Source organism: Pan troglodytes, chromosome 7 (genome assembly GCF_028858775.2).
Source record: "Pan troglodytes isolate AG18354 chromosome 7, NHGRI_mPanTro3-v2.0_pri, whole genome shotgun sequence".
NCBI lineage: Eukaryota > Metazoa > Chordata > Mammalia > Primates > Hominidae > Pan > Pan troglodytes.
The window spans coordinates 104,740,643-104,757,400 of NC_072405.2; the positions used below are offsets into that span (position 1 = coordinate 104,740,643).

The 16,758-nt window shown below is 39.2% G+C and overlaps 1 protein-coding gene across 8 annotated transcripts in view; it reads right to left on the reverse strand.

Annotated features, from left to right (window-relative positions):
• Window positions 1-16,758, reverse strand: part of VIRMA (vir like m6A methyltransferase associated) — a 64,477-nt gene that overhangs the window by 36,681 nt on the left and 11,038 nt on the right. For 3 of the 8 annotated variants that reach the window (XM_519860.8, XM_063817324.1, XM_024345230.3), the window contains 6 exons: window positions 12,348-12,434; window positions 11,192-11,240; window positions 8,928-9,096; window positions 5,056-5,178; window positions 3,147-3,419; window positions 308-1,448 (listed from right to left, as the gene is read on the reverse strand). In XM_519860.8, coding sequence (XP_519860.5) covers window positions 308-1,448; window positions 3,147-3,419; window positions 5,056-5,178; window positions 8,928-9,096; window positions 11,192-11,240; window positions 12,348-12,434 — 1,842 coding nt within the window. The remainder of the gene's footprint in view (window positions 1-307; window positions 1,449-3,146; window positions 3,420-5,055; window positions 5,179-8,927; window positions 9,097-11,191; window positions 11,241-12,347; window positions 12,435-16,758) is intronic. The other 5 variants (XM_024345233.3, XM_063817326.1, XM_063817325.1 and 2 more) reach the window with 3 other exon arrangements.

Sequence of the window (16,758 nt, forward strand, 5' to 3'; positions counted from 1 at the left end):
CACCTTCCCAGAAGCAAGTCAACAGTTTCTCATTTATTCTTGCTCATAGACATGCTTATACAAGCATCACTGTTAATTACTAAAATCTTTCACTGAAGTTCCCATTTTTGCTTTAAGAACTAACACAATATAAGCTCACCCACAGTAACATACTTCTCAGTTCCACTACTAAATAACCGTTTTGAAATATCAAGTATCCTTACACATAAATAAGTTACCTACAATCAGATAAAAAGCAAAATCAACCACATAAAATTGTCTCCAATGATTTGTGAAATTTATTTCCCAAAAGGCAAACATGTCTTACCTAAAGAGAACAGGGTACGGATCATCCCTCTCTGGAGGTCCAGTAATTCGTGCCATCGTTGGGAAAGACTTAACAGGTTGTTGGATCATTGTATGAGGGGCAGTTTCCATTAAATGAAAAACTTCTTCTAGGAGGTTAATAAGCCTTTCTATTTCCCCTTCACTTATATTTGAGGATTCCAAAAGATCCATATCCATAGAAGCTTCCACCTCATTTTCATATTCTGGGTTTGTTCTCTCAAGTCCAGCATCTGTGTCGTGATCAGGTTCACTGTGGTTAGGAACAGATGAAGTCTTCTCTGCTAAATGGTCACCAAGTCTTTTAATCTCTGACAAGACTTCATAGAAATGGCATTTTTGGAGAATAGCTGAACCAGCAGTAACAACCCTCACAGTCTGATCTAAAAGTATGAGTTCCAGAAGCTTTTGATAACCACTTTTTTCATTCTGCCTACCTCTTAAAAAAGCTTCCATTCCTTCTGTCATACTAATGACACTGTCCAAAGCTTTAAAAGCATTTAACTTAAGAGAAGATGATACGTGATCAGCAAACAGAAGTTCAAATAATCCACTGATCACTCCTGCTTGTAGCAGTCCCATAACTCCTTGAGCCCCACATTCTGCTAGTGAGGACACTAATTTGGTCCCAGCTTTGAGCTGTCGAACATTTAAGGCGATAGGTTGGCGAAGCGCTACTTGTAAATTTAAAGCTTGCATGGTCCAGTCTACCAACTGGCCAAGGGAGTCTTGTTTTGTGTTTTTCAATTGCAAATAGCTTAACCCTTTTATTATTAAACTTGGAATTTCTTCTAAAGCTGTTACCCATTTTGCACCTCTATCTTCTCTATACAAATCTAAGAGTTCTGTTAACTTCACTGAGGCTTCGATTGCCCCTGAATTTTCTTTATCTGGACCTTGATCCTTCATTCTACTGATTTCAATTTCAAAAGTAGTCTTGTATGGACAACTGAAGTATAAGAGTGGTACAAGCTCCCTGTCATATGGATCATATGTCATAGGAGGAACTGAAGCTAAGTCTTCAGCAGTGTATTCAACATCAAAGTTTGGATACTTAAATGTTTCACGTTCCAAGTCAGCAATTCCATCTTCATCACTGGAAATTTGTTCATAACCATCATCCCCTGAAAATTAGTATGAATAATATTTAAGTATTACATCATCTTTGTCTAATACATAAATTCTGATTGAACAAGAAATAGTTTTAATAAAACATTAAAAATGATTTCCTCAACAAAACCAACTTCTGCCCCAACATCTTACCCACAATTTTACAACATTTTATAATTTCTAATAGAATTATGGACAAACTTCTTTTTTTCCTGAAAGGGGTGAGACCTGAAAACTGGACAAACATTTTAAGCAAATTCCTCTGTATCTGTTCAGTTTTACAACTAACTGTAACAGATATCTTTTCCTCACAGAAATAAAATTAGAAATGCCTCAAAGTAACAAAAATATCTATCTCAGGAGGAAAGAAATTATGCTTGTCCTCTTGAGAGATTATTTTTAAGACCAAAAAAAACTGGTTGTTTTAAGTAAGAACTAATATCATCAGGTTAAACCAAATACTTTCAGCAAAACCATTGTAGATTCGTTTTATAACAATTTCACATTCCAGAATTTTTATTTCTCTGCATTTACCTATCACACAGTTTTGTAGGTCTCCATTATATTTTGATAGAAAATGTGTTCATTTAAAATATGGCTGTGCACAGTGGCTCATGCCTGTAATCCCAGCACTTTGGGAGGCCAAGCCGGGCAGATCACTTGAGGTCAGGAGTCCTTGACCAGCCTGGCCAACATGGAGAAACCCTGATCTCTACTAAAAATACAAAAATTACCTGAGCATAGGGGTGGATGCCTGTAAGCCCAGCTACTCAGAAGGCTGAGGGACGAATCACTTGAACCCTGGAGGCGAAGGTTGCAGTGAAACAAGATCGCACCACTGCGCTCCAGTCTGGGTCATGGAATGAGACTTTGACTCAAAAAAAAAAAAAAAGAAAGAAAAAAAGAAAACTGCCTGCCTAACATTTAACTACTTTTGCCAAATACAATAAATCTAGAAATAATTATTTGATAATCTGCGAATGGGGAAAGTTAAAAAAAGTATCACATGATAATCTAGCTATTTGATATTTTTTAAAAGAGCCCCTGTGATTCTCAAATGACATTCATTTTTACTATCTGTAGAAAAAAGCCAAGGCAGATTATCTGTTATTCTGCATAAATGCTGTAACATTAAATGCCATTTCTTGGGCAAATTAAGAGCCAATTAGCTTGAATATCTCTCACTTTTTGCTTTCAAAGGAAAAATAAAGCCTAATTAAAGGACTGTATCATACTGCCACATGTACTTGTGTAATTGAGATTTTTCCCTTGAATTTTTAAAAATAATGTAGCATTTGCTAAAATATCTAGGTGGCAGACATCTTTAGGAATTCCACCTAGCTTTACCACTCCTTACTCTGAAAACAGCCACCAAATCCCTAACCAACATGTATTTGCTACATGACCCTGTTTTCCTGGCAAAAGCTGATGCTGTCAAAGGGAAACTCATATTGTAGCAAGTCAAGCAGAAAACTGAGATACAGTCAGGCAGTTTAGGCTGGTTGGTTAAACAGGGGAGATTAAAGTAAACACACAAAGCAGAGGAGAGATGGAAATCTCATTTCTAGTCATGCCTTGAGGCCTAGCTACATTCTGACCCTGGGTTTCTTGGAACCCATTTGTCTTTGCTAGAAATTCTTTTGCATTTTTCAAAGCGGTATCAAGTTAGTTTCTAGTACTTAAACCCCAAAGTCCTAGCTAACATAACCCACCTTCACCTTCTTCATCCTCTTCACCTTCTTCCTCTTCATCTTCCTCTTCCTCCTCAGGAATACTGTCGACTGTATGTCGATCATCCTCGTCCTCATCCTCTTCTTCCTCTACATCCACATCATCTTCATCTTCTTCTCCTTCTTCTTGTTGTTCCTCTTCTACTTCTCCTTCATCAGAATATTGCCCTTCCTGGGGAACAGAATTCCGATCAGGAGAAATGGGCTCAAAGTAATCTTCTCTATGAGGAGCATCCTCTTCCTTGTCACCAGACACTGAAAAATTGAGATTTAAAGCACAGACTATTTTAATGGTTTAAATGACACAAGGCAGCAAGACTGGATATGGCAACTACTTAATATTTTGGATGATACAGTTTATAAATACCCTTAAAAAAAAGAATTACTCACTTTAAAAAATATTGAGTATACACTGTACAACTTCTACAGTGAGCAATAATAAAGTATACTGTTAAGCCATTCCCTTTCTTTTTAGCTTTTAAGTAACTATACACGTTTTTGTCTTTTCCAGTACATACTTATTTTTATTTTATTTTTTATTTTTATTTTTTTTCTTTTTTTGAGACAAGAGTCTCACTCTGTCGGCCAGGCTGGAGTGCAGTGGCATGATCTCGGCTCACTGCAACCTCCGCCTCCCAGGCTCAAGCAATTCTCCTGCCTCAGTCTCCTGAGTAGCTGGGATTACAGGCGTCTACCACCACACCCGGCTAATTTTTGTATTTTTAGTAGAGATGGGGTTTCACTATGTTGGCCAGGCTGGTCTCGAACTCCTGACCTCAGGTAATCCGCCCACCTTGGCCTCCCAAAGTGCTGGGATTACAGGCGTGAGCCACCACGCCCGGCCTACTTTTGTTTTATTTTATTTTTATTTTTAATAGAGACAGGGTCTCCCTATGTTGCCCAGGCTGGTCTCACACTCCTGGGCTCAAGAGGTCCTCCTGCCTCAGCCTTCCAAAGTGCTAGGATTACAGGCATGAGCCACCACACCCAGCCCAATACTACTGATTTTTAACTGGTACTCTTTTGTACATATCACTACAGCAAACTAACACTTTATTTTGGCACAGCTTCAAATGAGTTAACAAATTTTTTTTTAACAAGTTAACTGGCTGACAGAAAGAAAAATACAATTAGTGGCCAGGCACTGTGGGTCACACCTGTAAATCCCAAAACTGTGGGGGGCCAAGGCGGGAGGATCACTTGAGTTCAAGACCAGCCTGAGCAACATAGGAAACTTCTTCTCTATAAAAAATTTAAAAATTAGCCAGGCGTGGTGGTATACACCTGTGGTCCTAGCCACTGGGGAGGATGAGGTGGGAGGATTTCTTGAACCCGGGAATTCAAGGCTGCACTGAGCTGAGATGATGCCACTGCACTCTAGCCTGGGTCACAGAGCAAAAACCTGTCTCAAAAAAAAAAAAAAGAAAGAAAAAAGAAAAAGAAAAACACAAGGAAATACTGCACAGCATGGGGGGAGACTGCATCAAGATTTGATTACTAGCACCTGATTTCTTTTCTTAATCAAAAAGCACTATTAGCCAGGCACGGTGGCTTATGCCTATAATCCTAACACTTTGTGAAGCTAAGGCAGATGGATCACTTTAGCTCAGGAGTTCCAGCCTGGGTAAAATAGTGAGACCCCATCTCTACAGATATTTCAAAAATTAGCAAGGCATGGTGATGCACACCTGTAGTCCCAGCTACTTAGGAGGCTGAGGTGAGAGGATCACTTAAGCCCAGGTGGTCAAGACTGCAGTGAGCCATGAACACTGCAAGACTGCAGTGAGCCACTGTACTCCACCCTGGGCAACAGAGTGAGACCATCTCAAAACAAAAACAAAAATGTACTATTAACTAGGGGGGAAAACCTTAGCACTGGTTTTATTTATACCTGGCAGAGGCACAGGATCATCTTCATCATCATCAGGTGGAGGGGGTCCTGGAGGAGTTCTTGGTCCCCTTGGCTGTGGTCTTGGAGGGCTTCCATTAAACTGATCTTCTTTCTCCCCATCAGCTAGTGTTTTATGGGAGACAGAAAAAGAACTTTCAAATTACAGATGACCCCCGAACAACATGGCTTTGAACTGTGTGGGTCCACTTACATGTGATTTTTTTTAAAGCAAAGAGAGATCTAAAATATGGTATTTGAGGGATGCAAAATCTGCATATATATAATGGGCTGACTTTCTGTATATGCAGGTTCCTCAGGGCCAACGTCAGGACTTGAGTATGCACAGATTTGTGTATACACAGGCAGTCCCAGAACAAATCAATCCCCAAGTAGAACAAAGATAATCATGTTAAAGTATAAGGAAATGAACGGAAAAAATACTTTTCATCACTGGGGAGATTTTCATCTTCAGAATTAACTAATAAACTTTTCCTTCCTGGTGTCTCAGAAATTTTGCTAATTAATCTATATTAATAACATCGGAATTTCTGACTTCCCACATACTGAAAAAATACTTGTCATCATTTCAGACTTTCATTTTCAGAATTAACTGATTATAAACTTTTCCTTCCTGGCATCTTAACAGAAATTTTGCTAATTAATCTATATTGGTAACATTAGAATTTCTGACTTCTCACGTACCAAAACATAATGTATACACTCTTAGGCTTGGGCATAATCCCAGAGAATGAAGATTTTGTTTTCATGCCAAAAAAATAAGGGAATGTTCAGCTTTATTTGTGATAGCCAAAAAACAGAGACTACCCAAATGTCCTTCAACAGGTGAGCAGTTAAATTTTGGTACATCTATATTTTGTAACACCACTCAGCAACAAAAAACAACAAACTATTTATATATAATATGTTGAACTTCAAGGAAATTATGCTGAATGAAAAAAGTCAATCTCACAAAGATACTGCATGATTCCATTGATGTAACATGTGTAAAATAATATAACTATAGAAATGGTGAACAGATTAGTGGTTGCCAAAGGCTAGAGATGGGTGGGATGAATATGGCTATAAAGGGGTAATAGGGAATCTCGGGGCAATGGTGTAGTTAAGTATTTTGGGGTTTTGTTTGTTTTTATGTTTTGTTTTGTTTGAGACGGAGTCTTGCTCTTTCGCCCAGGCTGGATTGCAATGGCACAGTCTCGTCATACTGCAGCCTCCACCACCAGGGTTCAAGTGATTCTCCTGCCTTAGCCTCCCAAGTAGCTGGGACTACAGGCATGCACCACCATGCCCAGCAAATTTTTGTATTTTTAGTAGAGATGAGGTTTCACCATGTTGGCCAGGCTGGTCTCAAACTCCTGACCTCAAGTGATCTGCCCGCCTTGGCCTCCCAAAGTGCTGGGATTACAGGCGTGAGCCACGGCATCCAGCCCAGATAAGTATTTTGATCATGGTGTTGGTTATGCAAGGCTGTACACATGACATAAAAACGCACAGAGTTACACATACACAAACAAGTGCATGTCTATCTAGTGAAATCTGAATAAGCTCCATAGATTACACCAACACCAATTTTCTGGTTTTGATATTGTACTATATTTATTAAAGATGTTATCACTGGGGGAGGCTAAAGAGTACACAGGACTTCCCTGTACATTTCTTTGCAACCTCCTGTCAATCTATAATTATCTCAAAGTAAAAAGTTAAGGGGCCAGGTGTGGTGGCTCACACCTGTCAACCCAGCATTTGAAGGGCTGAGACAAGAGGATCACTTGAGGTTAGGAGTTTGAGACTAGTTTGGGCAACATAGTGAGACCCCATCTCTACAAAAAAATGAGTTGGGGTGGAGGGTGGCACACGTCTATAGTCCTAGCTACTCCACAGACTGAGGTGGAAGGACTGCTTGAGTCCAGGATTACGACGTTACAGTGAGCTATGATCAGGCCACTGCACTCCAGCCTGGGTGACATAACAAAATCCTGTCTCTAAAAACAAAAAAATTAAATTAAAAAAAATTTTTAAATAAAAAGTTAAAAACACATGTATATATATGTGCTTGTCAATTTTAAAACAAATCAGTAAATTGAACAAATTTTTAGAGTAACCACTACATATGTCAGACACTATGATAAGACTGAAAACACAAATATATGTAAAACATACTTTCTATCCACAAGGAGCTCACGGTTTGGTTAAAAAAAAAAAGCACAGAAAAATGAAGGACTGAAAGAAAAAGAAAACTGAAAGAGTAACTATGCTTAGCAGGTAAGATATAAGAAAAGTACAGTGTATGACCACCATCAGAAAAAAAATAGCTCACACCATATTACTATATCAGGATTCAGAGAAACAAAGGTTATTTATAGTCACAAACATGCTAATTATAAAGCAAAATATTATTCCTTAGTGACTTTAATTACAATTTCAAAATGTATTCTTGAAACTCCTTTTATTTATTTATTTTGTGTGTGGGTTTCTGTTTTTGAGACAGGGTTTTGCTCTGTTGCCTAGGCTGGAGTGCAGTGGCACGATCATGACTCATTGCAGCCTCAAATTCCCAGGCTCAAGAGATCCTCCCACCTCAGCCTCCAGAGTAGCTGGACCACAGGCACATGCCATCGTGCCCAGCTAATTCTTTCTTTTTTTTTTTTTTTTGGGAGGGGCAGGTTCTCCCTATGTTGCCCAGGCTGGTCTCACACTCCTGTGTTCAAGCAAGCCTCCCAAAGTGTAAGGATTACAGGCATAAGCCACCATGCCCAGCCTATTTATTTATTTTTACAGATGGGAGTCTTACTATGTTGCCCAGAATGGACTCGAACTCCTGGGCTCAATTGATCCTTTTGCCTCAGCCTCTTGAGTAGCTGGGAACACAGATGCATATCACTGCAGCTGGCTATGAATCTCATTGTGTCAACTTCTTTTTTTTAAAATAGACATAGGGTCTCGCCATGTTGGCCAGGCTGGTCTTGAATTCCTGACCCCAAGCAATCCTCCCACTTCGGCCTCCCAAAGTGCTAGGATTACAGCCATGAGCCACTGCTCTCAGCCTTGTGGTCAACTTCTTACAGTGATTAACACTGGAGTGAGGAGAAGAGATTCTGAGAAACATGAGTCCAGCTGCCTATCTTCTGAAAGAAAGCCACTGAAGTTCTTATTTTTCTTGTTTCCAGTTAATGAGCAAAAGGTTCTCAAAAGTGGAAGAAATCTACATTAGTTAAGATGTATATACCTAATAAATTTTAAATGCACTCTTGAAAAAAAAAGTCATTTATATAAGTATTCCACGAATATGTAACAAACTCCCTGCCTATTTTTCAATTCATTTACAAATAATTTTAATAGTAAACCATGAATAGTCACTAGATTGCATTATCATTAAGATACTTTAAATGGGAAAAAATTCCCTCAGATCAGTTTTAAAAGTTCTCTAGGAAAACAGAGGAAGAAAATAAAATGTCACCACTTCAACATAAAAAGAAACTCTTATAGACAAGAATGGGAGACTAACAGATAGCTATCTTGTCAAGTCTTAAGCAAGGTTCAAAAGGTGAACGAGGTGTGCTTGCTCACTCTCTCCCACCCCAATCCCTCACTTTCCCTCCTCTCTCTCCCTCCCCTTCTCCCTCTTGCCTCTTCTTTCTCTTCCTCCTATCTCCCCCTCTTCCTCCTCCTCTCCCCCTCTGCCCCTCTGCTTCTCCCTCTCATCTCCTCCCTCCCTCTCTCCCCCTCTCTTCCTCTCTCCCTCTCAAGAAATAAAACAAAACAAAAACAAAAGGTAAAAGAGCGCTATTCGAATTTTTTTTTTTTTACACCACGGATATAAGTTTCACTTGCAAAAGCAAATTTAAAATTCTCACCATGTTTTGGATTCCTTTTCAAACTTGGTTGTGGCTGGGGAGGTGGTGGAGGTGGAGGTGGTGGTGGTGGAGAGTCTCTGTCATGACTTATCACTCTATCCACTGATCCATATATTGCCAGTGTCAGACAGTTATACCAGCCTCTTAGCACCAGACCATCAGTATTCACCTGATTTTCAGGGAGGGCAAAAAAAATCTTTCAAAGTCATGTTTTAAAATGCTAGAAGTTAGCTGATACCAAATTAGATTGTGGTTCAACTAAAGTCTTTAAAAGTATGCTGAAAATGCAAAGTCAACACAAAGTGAAATTCACCTAGGCACAGCTTTTAGTGTGGTTCTCCAGAGCTACCATAACTACACCTGCACCTGTCCTAAGATTACATCTCCCAGTCCTATGCTTTATGTCAACCTTGTTCAAAAAGTATAACCAGACTCCCATCCAAGAGAAAAGAAATGAGAATAAAATTAAGTAGGAGTTATTGCTAATTAATAAATTAAACCCCAATAGGTACAGGGGTCGTAGAAGGGACCAAAAGCACAAATGATGCTCAGTCTCAAGAATGATAAAGTCCATAAAACTGCATAGCATTCTTCTCACAAGCCAAATTCATAAATGCAGGTATATTTTACGTACCCACATTGTACGTTAAAAAGTAAGGGAATTGGCCGGGTGCAGTGGCTCACGCCTGTAATTTCAGCACTTTGGAAGGCTAAGGTGGGTGGATCACAAGGTCAGGAGTTGAAGACCAGCCTGGCCAAGATGGTGAAACCTCGACTCTACTAAAATTACAAAAATTAGCCGGGGTGGTGGCGGCACCCGTAATCCCAGATAATCAGGAGATTGAGGCAGAGAATTGCTTGAACCCAGGAGGCGGAGGCTGCAGTGAGCCAAGATTGCGCCACTGCACACTCTAGCCTGGACGACAGAGCGAGACTTGGTCTCAAAAAAAAAAAAAAAGTAAGGGAACCCAGAGGCATTAAATAAATTGTTTTTGCAAAGAAACTTTCTCCTAAAAAGATTAAAGGCTTTTGCCAATGCCATTAACCCTCAATATTTCCCTATAAGAAAAAATAACTTTATGCTTTCTAGAGCTTATCTACATTAATAGCTACATCTTCACAATTATGAGAGCAGATATTGTCATTCCCTTTTAAGAAATAAGAAAACCAGAGCATGTGAAGAAGAGCCTGCATGAGAAACCAAAGGCCCTGACTTCTGAGTTCTCTTTCCACCCCACCATATTGGGTAAAGACAAAGTTATAAGTGTTACCAGGGCCCCTTCTGGAGGCACAATAAGGAAAAAAGAAATTAATATTTCTTTGTTAGACTATACAGGGAAACTGGGGACCAGAAGAAGGGTTCAAAGACTGGCCAAGGATTGATAGACTGAACAGAAATCCCACTGGAAGGAAGATAAACAGATAACAATGATAATTTTTAGTCTAAACAGGATGCAAAGGATTTAATACCCATCCCCCCCAAAACCAAACAGCAAGCTGAGTAGTCCCATACCAGGTCATAATTATTTTTGCATTTCAAATCTGCCACTAAATGCTTCCAGCATGGCATCTGGCATATCAAGAAAAAAGGCATATTTTTGATAAGAAAGGAGAAATATGAAATATGTACTTTTAAAAGAAACTTTAAGGCACAGTAGTGTCTAATAACAATTTGCCTGCCTGTCGTCTTCTGAACTTGCCTATCTAAATGAAAGATGGTAAAGCACAAATGCTGGCCTCTTCTTGACTCGAAAGAGGAAGAAAGAGCTTTATAGGTAGAGAACGGCATTACAATGTCTTTACTGCATTATAAAATAGTGTCTAGGTGCTAGAAGAATCAGATAAGATATGACACTCTGAGCTGGGCGCGGTGGCTCACGCCTGTAATCCCAGCACTTTGGGAGGCTGAGGCGGTTGGATCACGAGGTCAGGAGATCAAGACCATCCTGGCTAATATGGTGAAACCCCGTCTCTACTAAAAATACAAAAAATTAGCCGGGCACGGTGGCGGACACCTCTAGTCCCAGCTACTCGGGAGGCTGAGGCAGGAGAATGGCGTGAACCTGGGAGGCGGAGCTTGCAGCGAGCCAAGATTGCGCCACTGCACTCCAGCCTGGGTGACAGAGCGAGACTCCATCTCAAAAAACACAAAGAAAAAAAAAAAGATATGACACTCTGCAACACTGATTTATGTGGATCAAAAACTTTAAATGGAGTTGAGAGCAAATAGTAATGACAAGCTGAAAACTGACTTCCAGAATTACCTTTGAGTTAGGTCTAAAGATGATGGAAGTATTCTCATCATATTCCAGGCTGTCAAGAGAGTAGAAATAAATATGTAAGCTCAAACACTGAACATCACAGTTCATGAAGACGTCTCTCTAGATTCAAATATTTTAATATAATCAAATGTTAGATTTTTGTTTTGATTCAATAAACCACAAAGTTTGAGTTTAATGGATTGTCCCCAAAATGTGATTTAAAAAAATCAATCCCAGATTCTGAATTAATTGCTTTGGGATGAGTATGGACATCAATAAATTTTTAAAAGCACACCAGGTAATTCTAATGTACAGCCAGAGTAGAGAACCATTGCATTACAGTCATACAAAAATGTAGACTACAACCAAAATTTAAGAAAAGCACCTGTTTTTATTAAGTAGGTACTGACATAAAAACACCCCCAAATACTAAAAATTACCTGCTTCAAATTATCTAAGGTTTCCCTTCATTTAAAAAAAAGTTAAATTATTGACATAATTTAATAATAAATAAGAGAGGGGTCAATAACAGAATGAGTGATGTCTAAGAAACTGTTAATTCCTGACAGAAACAGACATTTTCTCATTTTTAAGCTGCCTTTAATTTTTTTTATTTTATGAGTTCTAAGTAAACCCATTGAATGGTCATTTGTTTGCAGACATCATAACAACAGGTTTAATAATACCTAACCTGAAAAAAACTACCTAGCATGTACTAAATAATCAAAAAAGGGGGTATCTACTAACAAAAGTTTCATTTTACAAAATGTGGCTATGGAATTATAAATTGCACAGTAGTGTGATATGAAAGACACACATAAAATATTAGCTCTCAATGTGTCTATATAATTTAAGAATCAAAGATATTTTCCAAATTAGAAGGTTACTATCATGTGTGAAAGTATCATGTATATAAGAAACACATGCACGAGTCACAAGTTAACAAACAATGGCTATTTCACACATTAAAATTTTTATTTTATAAACTTAGCATCTCCTTAGGAGTTTGACATTTCTTTAATACCACCTTGACACAATTAAACCCTGTGTCCTTGGGTCTACCAGCAGATACATCCTTTTCTTCTATCTAAAGAATCAATCAAAAGGTGTTGCTTACTAACTCCTGAGTTTCTGGTGAAATTACCTAGCAGGTACATACCTTCCCAACCTATCGAAAACAGGGGCACTTGGTTTGCTTACATTGTTGAAGAACAGGTCTAATTGAAATGTATGGGGAGATGTCTCTCTGTAAATGAAACAAAATTGAAACATCAGCCTTTGTAACAAACACTTCCTAAATTAAAACAAATAACATAGTAAGTACAAAGTTAAGAGCAATTCTAGAATTAGAATATGATGTTCCTAAGATTTAAATAACAAAAATATAGTTAACTATGATATTGTATGTAATTTTATTCACATCCAATCTCAAGTAGCCAACAGCTGATTTTAAGTATTACTGAATATCAAATTTTAATCAAGTACTTTTTGCATGCTATCACTATTCATTTTTTTTTTGAGACGGTGTTACAGAGTTTCGCTCTTGTTACCCAAGCTGGAGTGCAATGGCAGGCATGATCTCGGCTCACTGCAACCTCCACTCTTGGGTTCAAGTGACTCTCCTGCCTCAGCTTCCTGAGCAGCTGGGATTACAGGCACGCACCACCATGCCCAGCTGATTTTTTTGTATTTTTAGTAGAAATGGGGTTTTGCTATGTTAGCCAGGCTGGTCTCAAACTCCTGACCTCAGGTGATTCGCCCGTCTCAGGCTCCCAAAGTGCTGGGTGTGAACCACTGTGCCTGGCCTCCCCTTCTTTTTAGAGACAAGTCTTGCTTTCTTGCCCAGGCTGGGGTGCAGTGGCGTGACTACAGCTCACTGTAGCCTCGAGCTCCCAGACTCAAACAATCCTCCTGCTACAGCCTCCCAAGTAGCTGGGACTACAGGTGTATGCCACTACACTGGGCTAATTTTTTTTTTTTTTTTTAAGTAGAGATAAGGTATCACTATGTTGCCCGGGCTGGTCTCGAGCTCCTGTGCTCAAGTGATCCTCCCATGTCAGCCTCCCAAAGTGCTGGGACTCAGGCATGCCTGTTCCCTTTCATTACCAAAAGAATCAGGGATTAGCTAACTTCAAGTTGTGTAATTACAACTTCAACTTAATCCACATTAATACAAGACTATAATAGTAACTTTAGCATCACAGCCCTAAGTTGTGACTTAAAGCCAATTGATATTTGTACAGCAGCAATTTACAAAAATATTTTGGGGTTTCTAAAAATAGATTATTTGGTTAATATCAGAGCCTATTTAATTTGCATTAGACTAAAATCTTACTACACTTTATGTAAAAGATACTATACCATAGCACCCTTGGTTGAAATTCCTTAAATTCAACTAAAATCTTGACTTTGAAAACCACATACTTTATTCTTGTTCATTTATATAAAAATCCAAATGTTAATAACTATAATGTCTAGAGTACTATCAAAGAGATTCCTGTATGCACTTCTGGTAGAAGCACAAACAGGCATCATCATTCTGAAAAGCAATGTGGCAATAAAATTCAGGAGACTAAGAAAATGTTCACATCAAGCCACCGTTTGAACGTACCCCACAAAGTCCATGTCCTGGAAATTTAATCCCCAGTGCAACAGTGTTGGGAGGCAAGCCTAATAAGACATGACTGGATCATGAGGACTCTGCCCTCATGAATGAATGAATGTTGTTATCTGGGGAGTGGATTAGTTACTGTGACAGTATGCTTGTTAACAAAGCAAGTTCAGCTCCCTTTTGCTCTCTTGGGCTCTCTGGCTCTTGCTTTCCACCATGAGATGAAGCTGCAAGAACGTTCTTGCCAGATTGCTGGCACCTTGATACTGGACTTCCCAGTCTCCAGAACTTTGAGATATAAATTTCTTTATAAATTATCCAGTATGTGGTATTCTGTTAAAGTAACACAAAATGGACAAAGACACACCATTTGATGCACTTTTTTCTAGAAAGTGTTTTTACAGAAACTTTGATATGCGAACAGATTTTTTTCAAGAGGATATTCATCATACTATTACTTGTAATTTGAAAACTAAAAACCATCTAACAGTCCCCACATAGGAGACTAATCAAATATATTTATAGTATAGTCATTCATTAGACTATGTAGCTATTAGAAATCATAAAATCAAGTAATATTTAATGATGTAAAAGTACTCCTGATATATTATTAATGAAATAAAGGAATACATAAAACACTAAAAAGTAACAGCAAAATAACAACATACATTTGCCTTACCCAAATTCAATCATATGCACCCAACAACTCTAGTCTCTTCCTCTTGCCCTTCTTTACTTTTTTTTCTTTTCTTTTCTTTTCTTTTTTTTTTTTTTTTTTGAGACGGAGTCTTGCTCTTGTCGCCCAGGCTGGAGTGCAGTGGTACGATCTCAGCTCACCACAACCTCCGCCTCTCAGGTTCAAGTGATCCTACCTCAGCAACCCAAGTAGCTGAGACTACAGGCACGCGCCACCAGGCCCAGCTGATTTTTGTATTTTCAGTAGAGGCGGGGTTTCACTATGTTGGCCAGGCTGGTCTCAAACTCCTGACCTCAGCTGATCCACCCGCCTCAGCCTCCCAAAGTGCTGGGATTACAGGCGTGAGCCACTGCACCTGACCCCTCCTGGCCCTTCTTTAAACTAGACCCTGGACTTCAGTATCTCAAGAAAAGGAAAAAGAGCTAAAATACAAACTCTTTCTTTACTTTTGAGACCCTAAAGGCTCAGGTCCTGGTCACTGAAAAACGATTTAAAGAATCAAACGAAATCTGACTGCACTAGCCAGTTATCTTACAACTCGGTGACTCTAAAAAACCTAACCTTACGTAAGGTATTATATTTACAAAAAGTAATAATAAAATACATATATAAGCATACATATATATGTATGAACACACACACACATACAAACACACACACATTAAAAATATATATCAAATGTTAAGATGCTCTTGGAATAGAGGAATTATAATTATTATTGTTATTACTTTTTTTTTTTTGAAACACAGTCTTGCTTTGTTGCCCAAGCTGGAGGGCAATGGCACAATCACAGCTCACTGCAACTCTTAACTCCTGGGTTCAAGCAATCCTCCCGCCTCAGCCTCCCAAGCAGCGAGGACTACAGGCATGAGCCACCACGCCCAACTAATTTTTAAATTTTTTGTAGAGACGAGGTCTCCAAACTCTTGGTCTCAAGTGATCCTCCTGCCTCGGCCTCCCAAAGTGCTGGGATTAGAGGCCTGAGCCACCACACCCTACCAGAATAAAGGGATTAAAGGGATTTTAATTTTATCTAAGCATTTCTAAATTTTATAATGAGAAAAAACACTATTATAAAGTATGCCCACAAATATCACTTGATCTCTAACACTGCTTTCAACTTTCAGATTCGGTCTTCCTGGCTCTTTTTTCTTTTTTTTAAGGTGGAGTCTCGCTCTGTTGCCCAGGCTGGAGTGCAGTGGTGCGATCTCAGATCACTGCAACCTCCACCCCCCGGGTTCAGGCGATTCTCCTGCCTCAGCCTCCTGAGTAGCTGGGATTACAGGTGTGCACCACCACAGCTGGCTAATTTTTGTGTTTTTAATAGAGACATGGTTTCACCATGTTGGCTAGGCTGGTCTCAAACTCGTGACCTCAAATGATCTACCTGCCTCAGCCTCCCATAGTGCTAGGATTACAGGCATAAGCCACCGTGCCTGGCCCTCACTCTTACATTTGTTTTACTGCGTTAATACTTTATTTTACTGTTCTGTAGCATACTAACCATGTATAAATTTGTTTCTGATACCTTATGTTTAGAGTTATTACAACATGAAAAGCCACACATCTCCAGCTAAGAAAAAGGAAGAGGGTTAAGATAACGGAAAATGCAACAAATAATCCTACCAATGGCAGCTAATTGCCGAAATCCAGTTTGCCTGCTATGGTAGCCAGTCCCTAAGATGACCCCAATGACACTTGCTTCCTGGTATTCACACCCTATGTGGTAAGGTGTACACCCTATGTAGGCCCCTCCCACACTATAGCAGCAGAATATGTAACCTACAGAATATGGTAAAGATGATAATATGTCACCTTCTGATATTAAGTTATAAAACACACGGCCTGTGGCTTCTTTCTTGGGCATGCCCTCTCACTCTTAGATCACTCACTCTGGAAGAAGCCATGTCATGACACGAACAAGCCCATGGAGAGGATCTCCTGGCAAAGAAGTGAAACCTCCTGCCAGCAGCCCCATGAATGAACTACCAAGCAAATTCTTCAGCCCCAGTCTATATCTTGACTACAACTTCATGAAAGAACCTGAGCCAGCTAAGCGACTCCCAGAATCCTGACCCTCAGAAACAATGTGAGATAATAAATGTGTAGTTTTAAGCTGCTATATTTGCTATAATTTGTTATGGAACAATAAATGACAAACTTTTTTTGGCCAAAAGCAGTACAATTAGAGAAGACTGTTGGATATACACTATCATTATCCAATCTTCCTCATTCTACACAAAGCTCCCTTTACAGGAAAAT